The sequence below is a fragment of the Aegilops tauschii genome, chromosome 2, assembly GCF_002575655.3.
Source record: "Aegilops tauschii subsp. strangulata cultivar AL8/78 chromosome 2, Aet v6.0, whole genome shotgun sequence".
NCBI classification, from domain to species: Eukaryota; Viridiplantae; Streptophyta; class Magnoliopsida; order Poales; family Poaceae; genus Aegilops; species Aegilops tauschii.
Window position 1 is genome coordinate 123678942 of NC_053036.3, and position 17320 is coordinate 123696261.

Here is a 17320-nt window from a genome sequence, read left to right on the forward strand (position 1 = left end):
GGGTTCTTTTGTGCGCGAGCGAGGCTCACACTAAGGATCGAATCCTTATTATCTTAAAATAAACATTGTTACCCGGCAATAGACCTCGCCGTCCTTCTGCTCTATAGCTCGACTACACTCACGCCCTTGGCGGAGGTAGGGGCAAAGTTGGATTAGGCTCTTCGTTTGTTCTCTTTCCATCGCACTACGACCAAGTTCCGGCCCAAAGAAAGGTTCTTGGACACGGGAAAGAGGGAGCACAGCGGCATAAGAGTGAGCGAAGCTTCGTATGTTCAAGTTCCATACGGAAGTGGAGAGTGGGGGGTGAAAGACTTATCTGATTTTGCAGCCCCCGGCAACCTTGGCTTGCCGTGGTCGAATCTCTGGATCTGCAGCCCCCGGCAACCTTGGCTTGCTGGGGTTGGGGCGTTGGTCTGTTTCCTTTCCTCCAAATAGCTCAGCAGAAACGCCTGTGCATCCCGCGGACCAAAAGAAAAGACGAAAGGAACAAAGAGACGCACACTCAACCTCTATGCTAGGGGTTAGTTGCCGCTAAGCACTATCGACCCTAACAAGGAGAGAGGCTCAGCCTAGCATGCATGCTAAAACTTAGGGCGCCAGCGCTTCATTTATTTATGCTCAGGGTCTGCACCCGGCTCTGTACATAGGGTTACATGCCTTGCCGGCAAGGCTAGTACAAAATGGGGGTTCCCGAGGCTCCCGACAACCGCGCCTTAGGGGTAAAACTTGCGAAGATGTTCGATATTCCAGGAGTTGCTCACTGGAATGCCATCTTCAGTCTCCAGGCGGACAGCGCCGGGCCTGGTGACTCGCATTACTCGATAAGGGCCCTGCCACTTCGGCGTCAACTTGTTTGAATTCTTGGTGGATTGAATTTGCCAAAGAACAAGGTCGCCTTCCTCAAGGCTTCGGGCGTGAACCTTGCAGCTATGATAGCGGTGCAAGGCCTGCTGGTAGCGAGCAGCTCGCACAGTAGCCCAAAGACGATCTTCCTCAAGGAGTGTTGCATCCTCTTGGCGCAACTGCTCTTGCTCAAGCTCATCATAAGCGAGCACTCGAGGTGACCCGTATATGAGTCCTGTGGGGAGAACTGCCTCTGCCCCATAAACCAGGGCAAATGGTGTCTGGCCAGTAGCTCGATTTGGTGTTGTTCTGATCGACCAAAGAACTGTTGGCAACTCATCAACCCAACGCCTTCTGCACTTGTGCAGCTTGTCAAAAGTCCTAGTCTTGAGGCCTCGCAGCACTTCTGCATTTGCCCTTTTAGCCTGGTCGTTGCTTCTGGGATGGGCAACATAAGGAAATCAGACCTTGCTCCAAGGTCTTGAATGTACTGCATGAAGGTGCGGCTCGTGAACTGCGTGCCGTTGTCGGTGATGACTCTGTTGGGCACACCAAAACGGCAGACTAGCCCCTTGAAGAACTTGACGGCTGACTGTGCTGTCACCTTTCTTACTGGTTCCACTTCCGGACACTTTGTGAACTTGTCGATCGCGACGTACAAGTACTCAAAGCCCCCGACAGTGCGGGGAAAGGGGCCCAGTATGTCGAGCCCCCAGACCGAAAATGGCCAGGAAAGAGGGATGGTCTAAAGGGCTTGGGCTGGTTGATGAAGCTTCTTTGAATGGAAGTGGCACACTTCACACTTGGTTACTAGGGCAGTTGCATCCTGGAGGGCGGTGGGCCAAAAGAAGCCTTGCCGGAACGCTTTGCCGACAAGGGCTCTCGACCCTATGTGGGAGCCACACAAGCCTCCGTGTATTTCTGCCAACAGCCTCAGTCTGTCTTCCCGAGGAATGTACTTCAACTTCACACAGTTCAGTCTCCTTATTTACAGGGCATCACCCACAAACTGGTACATGCTGGACCAACGGGCTACTTTCTCTGCTTCTTCTTGTTCCTCAGGAAGCTCCCCTGTTTGGAGGAAACGGACGGTGGACTGCGCCCATGCCGGAGCCTGGGGCTCGACGGCAAGGACTAAAGGCACATCTTCGGCCATGGGGGCAACTGCCTCTACGGCCAGGGCCTAAGGCCGTGCCGGGGGTTGTTGTTCTCCGGCAGGCTTGGGACACCCGGCAACGTCCTTGCCGGCGGCTCCTGGGAGCTCGGCGGGAGAGTACTTGTCAGGGCCCGCCTTCCTTCGCTTGTTCTGCCCTGCTGATGGCTCGACGGATGGTTGAATTAATTGAAGCACAAAGGTACCTGGTTCCACAGGCAACTTCAGGGCAGCGCGCTTCGACAGGTCGTCAACAATGTTGTTCTCCACTCGGGGGACATGCTCTGCTTGCAATCCGTCAAAACGCTCTTCCAACTTCCTCACTTTGTCCACGTAGGCTTCCATCAACGGGCTCTGGTAATCCTTGTTGACTTGCTTGACGACGAGCTACGAATCACCCCTGACGATGAGCTTCCTGATTCCGAGGTCTGCCGCGATCCTAAGACCGGCCAGCAGTCCCTCGTACTCCGCCGTGTTGTTCGTTGATTTTTTCCAGGGAAAGTGCATCTGGATTACGTACTTGAGGCGCTCTCCGGTGGGCGCGATGAGTAGCACGCCGGCACCAGCACCTTGGAGTGAGAAAGCTCCATCGAAGTACATAATCCACTCATTGCTCATCTCCTTGCCAGGAAGGGTGGTCTCTTGAATCTCATCGTCGGGCATTGCGGTCCATTCTGCTATGAACTCTGCCAAGGCTCGGCTCTTGATCGTTGAAGTACTTTCAAACTTGAGGCCAAAGCTCGATAGCTCCAATGCCCACTCCACAATCCTCCCAGTTGCATCTGGGTTGTGCAAGATTCGTTTCAACGGGAGGCGGGTGACAACGGTGATCTCATGTGCTTGGAAATAGTGGCGCAGCTTTCTCGAGGCCATGAGGAGGCCGAAAAGTAGCTTCTGCATACCATAATATCTTGACCTAGCCCCCTGCAAGAGGGAACTGACAAAATAAACTGGGTGCTGCACCATATTCTTCTTCTGTTCAACTTCGCTCATCTGCACAGACTCCGCCTTGCCGGGACCGGGCCTCGCCGGGGGTGGGAGGGCCCCGGCCTATCATCTAACTACTCTGTTGCTGCCACTGCTTCTCCCTCGAGTTCCCTCTGTGCCACTAGCGCAACACTGACCACTTGATTCGTTGCCGCTAAGTATAGCAGCAACAGCTCTTGTGGTTTAGGTGCGACTAGTATCGGCGTGGAGGAAAGGTACCACTTCAAATCTTGCAGTGCTGCCTCTGCCTCCGGAGTCCACTTTACTGGACCCGCCTTCTTCAAAATTTTGAAGAAGGGGAGGGCGCGCTCAGCAGATTTGGAGATGAACCTACTCAGGGCAGCAACGCAGCCGGCGAGCCTACGGACGTCCTTGACCCGTTTTGGCGCCTCAATCCGCTCAATTGCCCTGATCTTGTCGGGGTTCGCCTCGATCCCACGCTGTGACACAAAGAACCCGAGAAGCTTGCCGGACGAAACGCCGAAGACACACTTCTCAGGGTTCAGCTTGAGGTTGATCTTGCGAAAATTTGCAAATGTTTCTTCTAAGTCTTGCACGAGCGTGTCCCTGTCCTTGGTTTTGACCATTATGTCATCCATATAAGCTTCCATATTTCTATATAGCTGGGGCTCAAAACCAATTTGGACCGCTCGGGCAAACGTCGAACCAGCGCTCTTCAACCCGAAAGGCATTCGTACGAAACAGTACATACCACATGGGGTGATGAACGCGGTCTTCTCTCCTTCTTCCTTCATCATGAAGATCTGCTGGTATCCCGAATAGGCGTCGAGGAATGACAGCAGGTCACACCCGACAGTGGAGTATACAATCTAGTCGATGTGTGGCCGAGGGAAAGGATCCTTTGGACAAGATTTATTGATATCTGTGTAGTCAATACACAACCTCCACTTCCCATTCGCTTTACGCACAACTACCGGATTGGCCAACCACGTGGGGTGGAGTACTCCTCTAACCAGGCCTGCGGCCTCCAACTTCCTGATCTCTTCGATGATGAACCCTTGTTGCTCCAAAGCTTGCTTCCTGACCTTCTTCTTCACGGGCCACGCATGAGGACAGATAGCAAGATGGTGCTCAATCATCTCCCTGGGAACGCCAGGGATGTCGGATGCTTGCCATGCAAACACATCAACATTCGCCTGCAGGAAGGCGACGAGCGTGCTTTCCTATTTGTTGTCGAGGGTGGAGCTTATAGTAAAAGCCCCGCCCATGCCGTCCTCCTTGACGGACACCTTCTTGGTTTCCGATGGTGCAGCCTTGGATTTCTTGCTCTTGCCGGTGGAGCTCTCTGGCACGTCCTCGACGGGAGCGCTGCACTCCAAAGAGGCGCGCTTACCGAAGTGGGTGTCGGAGGTCTTGCCGGAAGAGGCCTCGCCGGAAGGGGTCTTGCCGGCCTTCTTCCTTCTCAGGGCTTCAGCGGCAGGAGCAAGTGCCTTGGCGGCAGTTGCTGCAACCGCCTCTCGGTAGAGCTAGTCGGCGCAGATGAGCGCGTCTTTCTTGTCAGAGGGGACGGTGACGATGGTCAGCGGCCCCGGCATCTTCAATGTGTTGTAGGCGTAGTGTGACGCCGCCATGAACTTGGCCAGCGCTGGGCGACCAAGGATCCCGTTGTATGGCAAGGGGATCTCGGCGACATCGAAAACAATCTTCTCCGTCCTATAGTTCAGCTCGCCCCCAAATGTAACGGGTAGCGTGATTTTACCTTTTGGCTGGCTCCTTCCCGGGTTGACCCCTTGAAACGTGCCCGTCTCCTCGAGATCTCCATCGGGAATCTGCAACCTCTTGATCACATCGGATGAGATCAAGTTCAGACCGGCCCCACCATCGACCAGTACTTTCGTCACCTTGAGGTTGCGTATTGTTGTCGAAACCAACAATGGCAAACACCCGACTGCAGTTGTGCGATCAGGGTGGTCCTCGGTGTCGAAAATGATGGGTGTGCCGGACCACTTCAGTGGCTTCTGGGCGTCTCCGTCTCCGTCTCCCTCGTCCTTTCGGCCGGCTACCACCCTCATCCTCCCGGCCCCGACCTCCCTCGTCCTTCCGGTCGGCTACCACCGTCTCCGTCTCCGGTGAACGAGCTCCGGCCAGCTCAACCGAGCCGCGCCAGATCCCGATCCAAAACGAGGTCGATTTCCCCCCTCGAAATCCTCTGTCCCGAATATTTCACATTATGTGCTCATGTTCATTGCATCATATCTCATCACATACTGCTCCGTTTTGCGTGCATGATATATCGAATTGTTCGCCTCGAGATGCTCTTCATTTTGTTCCATTGTGCCATGCTCGTTTGAGTACATCTTGATGCCTAAATCTCTGGTGCAAGAGTGCTATATGATGTTTACTGCTGTTACTTATCAGAACTTGGTGTTTTGTTATTTTTGTTGCATTTGATGTGTGCATCTTATGGGCATGAGCTCTATAGGTGTTTTGATATATGCCATGCCATCTTCACAGAGGCGTATGTCATGTATTTTTTTGATCTATGTGGTGACTAGCACAAGCATTCAAACTAGGCTTCGTGATGTTGCTGTTTCCAGGGACTTAGAATTTTGCCAAGTCTATTACTGCTGTTATTTTGTTGCCTTGTATCCATGTGTCTATAGTGAGATCCATGCTTATTTTGAGTATGTTCAGTAAGGATGTTTTGTATATACAGATGTGCTCTATCCATCCATGCCCCTGTTTGAAATTATGGAGTGCCCTAGCATGTCTCGATCTTGCTCTACTTTTGCTAAAAAATATCTGGCAGAATGTTAACATGATATTCAATTTTGCGAAGGTTGTTGTAGTTGATCCATACATGCTATGTATTTGCTCTTGCCATGGATAGCTTCATAAACATACCATCTTGCTATAGGTATGCTTGTTTTGTCATGCATTGCTTTGTGATGAATGAATCAAGCTCACAAAGATGCCTTCATATTTCTGTTAATGCCATGCTCTGTTTTCTGCGGTCTGAAACCTGTTAACGAAACTTGCTATATTTACATGGGTGCCATCATATCTTCTGATCCTTTTTGGCTCATGGTCAGTAAGGGACTTTTTTTTCTATGAATTTAGTAGATTCATGCCATGCTTTGTTTTTCTATGTTAAGTTCCTTTAGAATGGGTTTTGCTTGCTCTGAACATTGCTACCTGATGCTGTTTCTGCGAAGTCTGTGAACCTGATATCTTTTGCACTTTTGCCATGCTTGTTTGAACCTGTTATGGTGTGATCTATCCGTAGCTCAGTGTTCATCTTTTGTCAAGCAACTCCTGTAGATTACTTCCATATGCTTTGTTGCTATATTGGGGTGCTGTAGCATAGTTACTTGATGTATTCTAAGTGTTATCTTGCTGTTAATTGCGGAATTGTTGTCATTCTTGTTTTGCTTGCCATTTGCAAACCGTGCATCCGTTTCCGGTGATCTTTATATCAATTTCGAACGAAATCATCTCATCTTTCCAGTGGCATACTTGGTTTGCCAAGTTACTGCCTTGTTCATTCTTTTTCTTCCGGAGCACGCATATGCATCGCATATCATATCTCGCATATCATGCATGTTTTGCATCATGTTGCTTGTGCATTTCCCGTGATTGATTGTGGTTCCATTGCTTGTGTTCTTTTTGTGGGTAGAGCCGGGAGACGAGTTCGTGAACGAGGAACCTGTTGAGTACGCTTACGAGGATCAAGCTTTCGACAACTCTGAGAACCTTGCAGGCAAGATGACCATACCCTCGAAATCTTTTCTATCTTTGCTTTGCTAGTTGTTCGTTCTATTGCCATGCTGCGCTACCTACCACTTGCTATATCATGCCTCCCATATTTCCATGTTAAGCCTCTAACCATCCTTTCCTAGCAAACCGTTGTTTGGCTAAGTTACCGTTTTTGCTCGGCCCTTCTTATAGCGTTGCTAGTTGCAGGTGAAGTGAAGTTGGTTCCATGTTGGAACATGGATATATTGGCGTATCACAATATCTCTTATTTAATTAATGCATCTATATATTTGGTAAATGGTGGAAGGCTCGGCCTTATGCCTGGTGTTTTGTTCCACTCTTGCCGCCCTAGTTTCCGTCATACCGGTATTATGTTCCTTGAGTTTGCGTTCCTTACGCGGTTGGGTGATTTATGGGGCCCCCTTGACAGTTCGCCTTGAATAAAACTCCTCCAGCAAGGCCCAACCTTGGTTTTACCAACCTAAGCCTTTTTCCTTTGGGTTTTCGCGAGCCCGAGGGTCATCTTTATTTTAACCCCCCGGGCCAGTGCTCCTTCGAGTGTTGGTCCGAACCGAGTAGACTGTGGGGCCACCTCGGGGAAACTTGAGGCCTGGTTTTACTCGTAGGATGTATCATCCTTTGTGCCCTGAGAACGAGATATGTGCAGCTCCTATCGGGATTTGTCGGCACATCGGGCGGCTTTGCTGGTCTTGTTTTACCCTTGTCGAAATGTCTTGTAAACCGGGATTCCGAGACTGATCGGGTCTTTCCGGGAGAAGGTTTATCCTTCGTTGACCGTGAGAGCTTATAATGGGCTAAGTTGGGAAACCCCTGCAGGGTATTATCTTTCGAAAGCCGTGCCCACGGTTATGAGGCAGATGGGAATTTGTTAATGTTCGGTTGTAGAGAACTTGACACTTGACTTAATTAAAATACATCAACCGCGTGTGTAGCCGTGATGGTCTCTTCTCGGCGGAGTCCGGGAAGTGAACACGGTTTGAGTTAGGAATGACCGTAAGTAGTTTCAGGATCACTTCTTGATCATTTCTAGCTTCGCGACCGTTGCGTTGCTTCTCTTCTCGCTCTCATTTGCGTATGTTAGCCACCATATATGCTTAGTGCCTGCTGCAGCTCCACCTCATTACACCATCCTTTCCTATAATCTTAAATAGTCTTGATCTCGCGGGTGTGAGATTGCTGAGTCCACGTGACTCACAGATTCTACCAAAACAGTTGCAGGTGCCGACGATGCCAGTGCAGTTGACGCAACCGAGCTCAAGTGGGAGTTCGACGAGGAACGTGGTCGTTACTATGTTTCTTTTCCTGATGATCAGTAGTGGAGCCCAGTTGGGACAATCGGGGATCTAGCATTTGGGGTTATCTTATTTTCATTTGGATTTGACCGTAGTCGGTCTATGTGTGGATTTTGGATGATGTATGAATTAATTTATGTATTGTGTGAAGTGGCGATTGTAAGCCAACTCTCGTTATCCCATTCTTATTCATTACATGGGATTGTGTGAAGATGACCCTTCTTGCGACAATACCTACAATGCGGTTATGCCTCTAAGTCGTGCCTCGACACGTGGGAGATATAGCCGCATCGTGGGCGCTACAGTGACGCGCTCCGACTTCTAACCGGGTTAGAAGGGGCTCTGTCACGGTCTCGCAGTCACACGCCGCTTCCGCCTGCGTCCGAGCGCGCACGCCGGTCTGGTGCGTCCTGCGAGTGGCGCACAGGGCTCTTTCCGTGGTGGTGCCCGGGGGCTCCGGCATCGCGGTGTCGCTTGTCGCGCACGCCCTGGGAAGGTCGCGGCGCGGGTGCCAGCTGGGGCGCCGTAGAGGTTGCCGCTCCGCCCATGGGCAGCACGGCCCGCCCCCGGACCCAGCGGCGTGCGGCTCGTTGTCTCGGATTCGAACGATGCCGCTCGCTTGGCTCCGGTCGCCCGAGTGTCGTGGATGCTCGCGGGCCACGTCTCCGGCGCCATCCGTGGCCACCCGGTCGCCTGCCCGCGCTGGCATGGACGGGCCGGCTCCGGGCGACCCGATCGCCGTGATCCCCTTTCTCTTGGGGGCCATGGTGATGATGAAGTCGATGCGCTGACCTTCAAACTGGATTCTCACAGCTTGCGCCCCCTACCTGAGGCGTCAAAGATGTCGGCGAAAACGACACCTATGGGATCACGAGGAATCCCTTCTACGGTCGGCGGACGCGGGACTGTGGAAAGAGCGAGTTTAAGAGACCAACACGAGAGATTTATCCAGGTTCGGGCCGCAAGTGATGCGTAATACCCAACTCCTACTGGCTTGTGTTTATCTGGTGTTCTTGGACTAGCTACAAAGCATGCAGGGTCCAAAAAGTCTGAATCCTCTCTCTGTACGCCGCGGGCGTCCTTTATAGTCAAAGGGGCTGCCACAGTGGCACACAGGAGGTGGAAAGTTGTACAGTAGTCGAGTCTATCGCCTGACATCACAGGAAAAAATGCATTAAATGCGCCACTTAGGTGTCCTCTTACTTTATCGGGGACGGCAATGAGGCCCGTCCCGTCCGTCGCCGCTTCGCCACGCGTCCAGGCCAACGAAGCATGCAGCGCCATGTAGGCTGGCAGGCTGCTGAGCTGGTGTGGTGGCAGGGTCTTCACGAAGATCCGCATGCCACCACGTAGATGCTTGACTAGTTGGCTTAGGAGCCACGTACCGGCACGTGGGTACCTGCTTAGTTGGTAGGTCGGCCGCTGAGCTGGGGCGGCGACGGGGCGGCAAGGCCTTGCCGCGGTCTTGCTGGTATTCCCGGCAAGGGTCTTGCCGGGGCCTTGTGGGTGCCCTTGGCAAGAGTCTTGCCGGGCCTCGTGGGTATCTTCGGCAGGAGCTTTGTCGGGGCCTCGTGGGCATCCTCGGCAAGGAGCCCCGCTGTCGTCTTGTCCTCTGGTTCCTACCTAGGCCTCGCAGGCCTTTTGTCTTCACAAAGATCTGCATGCCACCATGGAGGCGCCTCCCGAGCCTTGGTTCCAATGTGGTTGATGGCGTCGGAACTCTCAGACTCAAGGGTGGCAGCCTCGTTGGTGTTGGGTAAGTTGCCCCGGCAAGGGCTTTGCCGAGGGAGTTTCACCTCGCCCCTCTGCTCTTCATGCTTCTGGTCTTGAGCACGTCTCTGGTGGTCTTGTGTCTTGGCTTCCTCTTCTGTCCCGCCAAGCGCGGCTGCGGGTGCGTGGCTGCGAATGCCTGCGCACAAGTAAAGGGGTGCAAAAATGGTCCCTACTTTTGCACACCGACAGTCGACATTGAACAAGCGCGGACAACGGAGACGCATCGCGGGCAGGCCCTTGGCTGGCGCGCTGCTTTAATGGCGGAGGCAGTGAGAGGCCGTGCACGCCCTGAGTCGTCTTCAATGTGGAGCGGCGTGCTCTACAGCGGCATGAATCCGGGCAGCTGGCGCCAGGCAGGAACGCGTGCGGGCGAGGGAGGATGGGTTTGGGTGGGCCAGGGTGATCAGAGCGGGCGTGGCAGCGGTCCGGTCTTCCGCAAAGCCTCTCACATTTATCTCCGGGAGAAAATACGTCCGGACCGCGTCGTGGAGCGATACAGGACCGCGTTGGATGGCTTCTGCGGTCTGAACGGATGCGAAGGTTTAAGAGTCGGTGTTGGAGATGCCCTAAGTCTCACGAAACCACATTATTGTACATAGAACATATGCCATGAAAAAACACAGCCAATATGAAGCGAAATGAAACATTTTTTTAACACAATACAATCGGAGATGCTCACATTCACGCATATACACGATATAATCATTACTATAGGACTGAAATGGAGAAAGAAAAAGCGAAAAAAGAGGCAGATGGGCTCAGGTCGCAAAGAGACTGGGCCCTTTCTGCTGAACGATGTGCAATGGGCTGATTCTTCCTTGTATGGCTTGCCAATTTGCACAACACCATGCATGGTACTCCCTCCGTTCCGAAATAATTGTCGCTGGGGGCATCGTTCCGACCAGGTGAAACAGTGTGAAAGTACAATACTACCCCTGATTTGAAATCGATCGGGAGGCGTCTTCCTCCGTCGCTCCTCCCCTCTGCCAGGCTTCTCCGCCGTCGCTGCTCCCTTTCGCCGGGCTCCTCCGTCGTCCGCATCTCCGGCGTCCTTCCCCGCCGCGGTACGCAGCTCCCTCGCCGGCCGGCCGCCCTTCCCCGCCGTGGTCCGCAGCTCCCTCATCGGCCGCCCTTCCCCGCCGCGGTCCGCAGCTCCCTCGCCGGCCGCCCTTCCCGCCGGCTGCCTGCTCCGCCACAGCTTCGGATCCTTCGCCGGCCGCCTCCCCCCACTCCAATCAAGAGCTTGAGGTCAGCCGCTGCGCTGTCCACTTCTGCTGCTCCTCTCGTCTCTGCTCCTCTCCACTCCAATCAAGAGAATCTGCAATTGATCCAAAAAACAGGTCAATTGATGTCAATTTGATTAACTAAATCATCGAAAAACCAGAATGATAAGTCCATATGCTACTGTTGATCCCAAGACCGGAATGACAAGTTCAGGTGTTCCTGAATTGAGGAATTTGATTAACTAAGTCATCCAAAAACCAGAATGATAAGGCCCCATGCTACTGTTGATCCCAATTTTGATGCATATCAATTGCTGTTTGAGTTCTCCAAATGAAAAGGAGTGGAATAGAAGAGGAGAGGAGTGGAAAAGGACTTGTTGTTGTTGCTGCTGTTAAAAAAATCACTACTGCTACTCCTGAGAGCAATTCCTACTCCAGTAGAGAAAGTTTACTCCTAGGAGTATACTGGAAAAGTTTACTCCAGCAGACAAAGAGAAGAGAAGAGAGAAAAGATTCATTTATTTTTAAGAGTACTGATGCAAGCAGTAGAGTACACAAAACCTTCATTAGAGGACTACTCCAATTCATCTTTAAAAAAGTTTATGCAAACATTAAATGAACAGTTTCAGTTATTTTAATTAACTGGAAAGTTTCAGCTAATTTTATGAAAGGAAAAGGTTGAGTTAATTTTAATTAAAAGAAGAGAAGAGAAGAGAAGAGAATAGCAGAGCAAGCAATGCTACTGCTCCAAGCTAATCTGACTGCAAATCAGAAATTACTGCAAGCAGCTCCATGAAAAGAAGTACTCCAAGCAGGCTACTCCAAGCAGTACTACACCAAGTAATGTCACTTCAAGCAGTAATGTCACCAACTAATCTCTACTGATGTCACTTGAAGCAGTAATCTCTTCAGTTAACTATAGCTACAAATACTGCAAGCTACTGATGTCACTAATCTCTTCAGTTAACTGTAGCTACAAATACTGCAAGCTACTGCCAATGACCAAGTACTGACACCAAGCTACACCAAGTACTGTACGAGTACCATTTAACTACTCCAATAAGAACTACTGGATCATTGAACTACTCCACGGTGCAGTAATATAAATTCAGTTAAGTGCTTTAAATTCAGTTAAATTTCATTAATGGAAAAGATTCACCTAGCAAGGTTTATTGACAGGAATAAACACTAGCAATATTGATATGGAGTAGTTTGTTTGACAGGAGTAAACAGTAACAGTAGCACAAGATTGTTGTAAGAACTTGTACAGTAAGAGCAGAAATGACAGTAAGATAAGGTACTGAACGGTTTCAGTCAGGGCCTCAGGGGTGTGCGTCCTACAGCACTTAATCAATAGGACAAATGCATCGAACCAAAGAGGAAGTTCTCTTCCAAACAGAATCATTGGTGCTAGCACTAATATAATCTGGAAAACACACATAAAGCTAAATGACAAAAACACCACAATCTTCTGAAATTAAGGGACGTATTTGCTTTCGAAGTGTTCAGACTCTGCCCATACTCAGTAATCTAAAAACTGTACCAAGAGACAAAACAATAACATCATCTGAAGTTGAACGTACCTACCCATCTTTGAGCACGCCCCTGTAAACCCGGCCGAAGCCACCCTTGCCGATGAGGTTCTTGTCGCTGAACATGCTGGTGGCCTCCTCCATCTCCTTGAGGGTGAACACCATGGAGCAGTTGCGCTTCTTCGGCGCGGGCAGCGGCAGCGGCTCCTTCACCTGCCACAGCTCGGCCGTCTTGTACACCCCTCCAGAAGCAAAAATCAGATAACCAAATTCTCATGGCATACTTTTTTTTCTTTTGGAAGTTCTCATGGCATACTTTGAAGAATGTTGCACTAAAGAAACAGATGATCATACAGTGACAAATCACTTTGCCAACAACAAAGTGGGAATGAAATAGAGGGTTGCACTCACAAGGATTCAACTGGTTAAGTGATTTGCTTCTCCTCTCACTCCAACCACAACCCAATCTTCAGTCATCTCACTGGTGTTGCAGGTTCAGTGTGATGACAGTGCTCGACCGTCTCCGTTATTGACTTGCTGATGATCTTGATTGCTTGGACCGGCAAGGCTGCTGGCAGTACCAACCGGGACCTAAACCGGAGCATAATCAAGAGTAAGCATGTCCAATTAGGCACGGTAAAGAGAATGAGAGACACAGTAAAACAGCAAAACGAAATTCAGTAACACTAGACATAGTCCATCAATGTGTATTTCTGAAACTGAAATAAAATAGTGAAATGTCATATGGACAACACATTTATTTTCTCGGCTTGATTGTATTCGTAGCAGGAGTATCAAGATTCAGTTTCAGGTTTTTGTCAGTTGGTCTTGGTCATAACATTTGAGGCTAGATATCCTACAGGTTTTAATACAGTGGTCAACAGATAAACATAGCTGGGCATCCTTTGTGCCTGCTCACTCAGAAACATAGCTGTTGGACCATCTCCGTTATTGACTCTGATGATCTTGATTGCTTGGACCGGCAAGAATTAGAGAAAGAATTCAAATCAAGTGTAGCTACAGCACATCACAGCGGAGAGGGCTGCCGAATCGAATCGAATCACCTTGAACTTGAATTACTCCATGGCTGGTTGGGTATCTCCGAGGAGCGCGTGGCGGCAGGGTGTAGGAGACGGAGCGCTGGACCAAGCACTCCTCTTCCTCCTCAGGGTCGTCGGCGACCCCGACATGTTGCGCTGCCTCGCGAGCAGCCCAGGTAGCGGCCACGGCCAGGACGAGGGCGCGCGGGTCAACAGGCCGGGGCCGCTTCTCGACAGCAGGGAAGAACAGAAGCCCACTGCGCCGTCGTCCTCCTCCCGATGCTCCAGCACGGATCGAGCACCGCCGCCCGTGTAAAAATATCACCTTTGACCGGATCGAGCACGGCTTCTGTTGGAACCGGCTAGCCCTAGCTCACCCTCAGCTCACCCTCTCTCTGGCACATACACAGGAAGAAGACAACACTGATTTCCGGCGACGAACGCCCCGGCGCTCACCACGCCATTTTTCTTTATAGCTGCACTAACCACCACGGGCTACAACCTTGGACGCACAACGCACGCGCTCTCGTAACAAACTCAACCAAAAGGGATTTTATACTTGGCCGATGCATGCATGCACATCGCTGCCCACCTCCCCGATCTACGCATTATCCATCCGCTCAGCCCGGCCTCCATGACGCGCTCTACGCGTACGACCCGGCTGGCTACGAACGGGACGCTGCGGCCGTTTTGCTACTACTGCCAGCCTAACTAAGCGGCTACGAGCACTTACACATACGCCCGCTGCTGCGTCCCGCACGTTCCGCCTGTCCAGCGCGTCACCGACGCGCCCGACGAGCCCGACGAGCCCGACGGCACCAATATGTCCCGCCCGTCCCGCGCGCACCCGGCGCGCCCGACGAGCCCGACCACACACGCCGTGGCTTATTCCAACACACACCCACTAAGCCACGGCCTAGAGGAGTCCGTCGTCGTCGACGTTGCGCCGGCCAAGAGTGCATGCTCCGCCGCCGGTCCTTTCCGCAGGTGCGGGCACTCGCGCCGGAAGTGCCCGTGCTCCCCGCACTTGTAGCAGCGCCTGCGCCTGTTGCCGCCGCTCCCCGACGCCACGCTGCACTCGTCGTCGTCGTCCCGAGCACCGCCATGTCGACGCTCCCGTGCTGCCCACTGCGCCGCCGTCATGAGCAGCTGCTCACCCCCGCGCTCGCCGCCGTCTTGTCCACGGCGCCGAACCCGCTCGTCGAACGCACACAGCCGCCCGAGCGCTTCGTCGAACGCCATCGTCGTCACGTCGTGGAACTGCTCGATGCCGGCGACGACGGGGAAGAGGCGATCCAGCACCGTATCCAGCAACTTCTTGACAAGTGCTGCGTCGCCAGCGCCTCCCCGAGGTTGGCGTACCTCGCCGCCATCGCCGCGAGCCTCCCGCCGTACACGTCGAGCTCCTCGCCATCCGCCATCTTCAGGCGGTCGAATTCGCCGCCCAGCGTCGCCAGCCTCGCCGCGCGGACCCGATCGGCGCCGACGAACCTCACCTTCAAGGAGTCCCATACCTCCTTGGCGGTGAGCTTCGTTGACACCTGCAGCAACACGTCCTCCGGTAGCGCTCCGAGCAGCAACGCGCGCGCCGTCTTGTCCTTCCGCGCGTTCACCGCCGCATCGCCCGGCGCCACCGCCTCCCACACGGTGTGCACATCGAGGATGGCCTGCGCCTTGATCACCCAGACGGTGTAGTTGTCCACCGTGAGCATCGGCATCGCCATCGACGCCGATCCGCCCGCGCCTCCGCCATGTGGGACGAGCGCCATGGTCGCCGGTAATCGCCCGAACCGAAGCTCTGTATACCAATTGTTGGAACCGGCTAGCCCTAGCTCACCCTCAGCTCACCCTCTCTCTGGCACATACACAGGAAGAAGACAACACTGATTTCCGGCGACGAACGCCCCGGCGCTCACAACGCCATTTTTCTTTATAGCTGCACTAACCACCACGGGCTACAACCTTGGACGCACAACGCACGCGCTCTCGTAACAAACTCAACCAGGAGGGATTTTATACTTGGCCGATGCATGCATGCACATCGCTGCCCACCTCCCCGATCTACGCATTATCCATCCGCTCAGCCCGGCCTCCATGACGCGCTCTACGCATACGACCCGGCTGGCTACGAACGGAACGCTGCGGCCGTTTTGCTACTACTGCCAGAGAGAGGGTGAGCTGAGGGTACCTTGGACGCACAACGCACGCGCTCTACGCATACGACCCGGCTGGCTACTGCCAGCCTAACTACGACGGCTACGAGCACTTACACATACGCCCGCTGCTGCGTCCCGCACGTCCCGCCTGTCCCGCGCGTCACCGACGCGCCCGACAAGCCCGACGGCACCAATGTGTCCCGCCCGTCCCGCGCGCACCCGACGCGCCCGACGAGCCCGACCACACACGCCGTGGCTTATTCCAACAGCTTCTGCTGGCGTGGGCGGGAGGCAAGCGCAGCTGCTGCTGTCCGCCTGTGCTGCTTCTGGTAGTGCGGGAGGAGCGGCCGGCCGGGGGAGGGGATTGGGACGGGGAGAGCTGGAAGCTCGGTGGTGGTGCGGCGGCGTCCTGGTGGCGCTGGGTGGCGTGGTCGCCGGAGGAAGAGGCGGTCTCGGTGGGGTCATCCTCATCCGGCTGCTCCAGCTCGTGGATGGGCGCCAAGGTGGGGGTCGTCGGAGCTGGCGGTGGGCGGTGGTGGGTGGGGTGAGGTCGACGGATCTGGGGTGGGGAGGAGGCGAGTGGTAGCCGGGGGCCTGTCGGGGAGAGAGCGAGTGCGAGGGCACAAAGGGAAAGCGGAGAAATATTACAACGTGACGAAAAATGAACTGGTTATCTCCAGCGACAATTATTTCGAAACGGAGGGAGTACACGATAATGATCGATACAGGTTACGAGAAGGGGGAAATGATCAGGCATAATCCATCTTCACAAATAGGTCGACCTCATAGACGATGGAGTCCGGCGTGGGGTTGCCCGCGGCCGTCATGACGCAGTACCCACGCGCCATCCTGAACGCGCCGGTGCCGCCCACCACGGAGCGCTCGATGGCACCCGTGAAGCTCAGAACAGGCCCCAGCATTGCCAGCGTGCTCCCGCTGTGCTCCCCAGCCGTGAACACGAAGTTGATCGCCGACTGCATGCCCGGCGGGCTCACGAGCCCGGCTCCGGCGAAAATGCCCTGGTACCGGCCCACGAGCGACGAGCTCTTCGGGTCCGGCCCGTCGCGCAGCTCGTCATCGAGCACGCCGACCACCCCGAACGTCGCGTTGGCGCCCAGTGGTGATGGCACCGCCACGATCGCCGTGGCGTTGGGGCCGGCGAAGATCTCGTGCATGTACAGGTGGATGTGCTTGAGTCCCTGGTCGCCGGCGCCGGCGCGCGCCAGGAGGAAGGCTGGTGCTGACCAGGCCAACATGAGAGCGAGCAAGAGCAGCGGCGAGGAGGAAGTCATGGCGATCAGAAAGCGTTGCGGTATCGACTCGCAACCGCTGGAATACAATGCAACGCGGTCGATGGGTTGAACATGCTCTTGATAGGGCTCATAATACAGTATATATAGCAACCACTCCGTTGACCTGCGTGCATGGTCGATCGGCAGCGCTCAACCGACGTGCAATCCCCTATGTAGCTCTCGCAAGTCGCAGCTAGCTAGTTTTTTTTTAGCTTAGAGAATCAAATCCTTTATCTCTTTCATCGCCAGCTACATTTGTTTTTTTTAGGGAAAATCGCCAGCTACATTTGT

At 53.4% G+C, this 17320-nt stretch overlaps 1 protein-coding gene, 1 long non-coding RNA gene and 1 pseudogene across 3 annotated transcripts; all 3 read right to left on the reverse strand.

Moving 5' to 3' along the window:
- Positions 1-10582: 10582 nt before the first annotated feature.
- Positions 10583-14083, reverse strand: LOC109759835 (uncharacterized). Of its 2 annotated transcripts, none has more exons than XR_006669613.2 (4): positions 13606-14083; positions 12953-13132; positions 12593-12783; positions 10583-11104 (listed from the first exon to the last, which is right to left on the reverse strand). It is a non-coding gene; the product is annotated as an uncharacterized lncRNA (long non-coding RNA). The 2 variants fall into 2 exon arrangements; XR_002232209.4 differs by having other exon boundaries at positions 12597-12772; positions 13606-14058.
- Positions 14084-14466: 383 nt separating this feature from the next.
- LOC141040811 (uncharacterized) lies at positions 14467-15663 on the reverse strand (annotated as a pseudogene).
- A 206-nt stretch (positions 15664-15869) lies between these two features.
- On the reverse strand, positions 15870-17077 carry LOC109759834 (dirigent protein 1). Its single transcript, XM_020318674.4, has one exon. It carries the CDS (start codon positions 17027-17029, stop codon positions 16487-16489), a length of 543 nt encoding a protein of 180 aa, XP_020174263.1. The 5' UTR covers positions 17030-17077; the 3' UTR covers positions 15870-16486.
- Between the last annotated feature and the right edge of the window lie 243 nt (positions 17078-17320).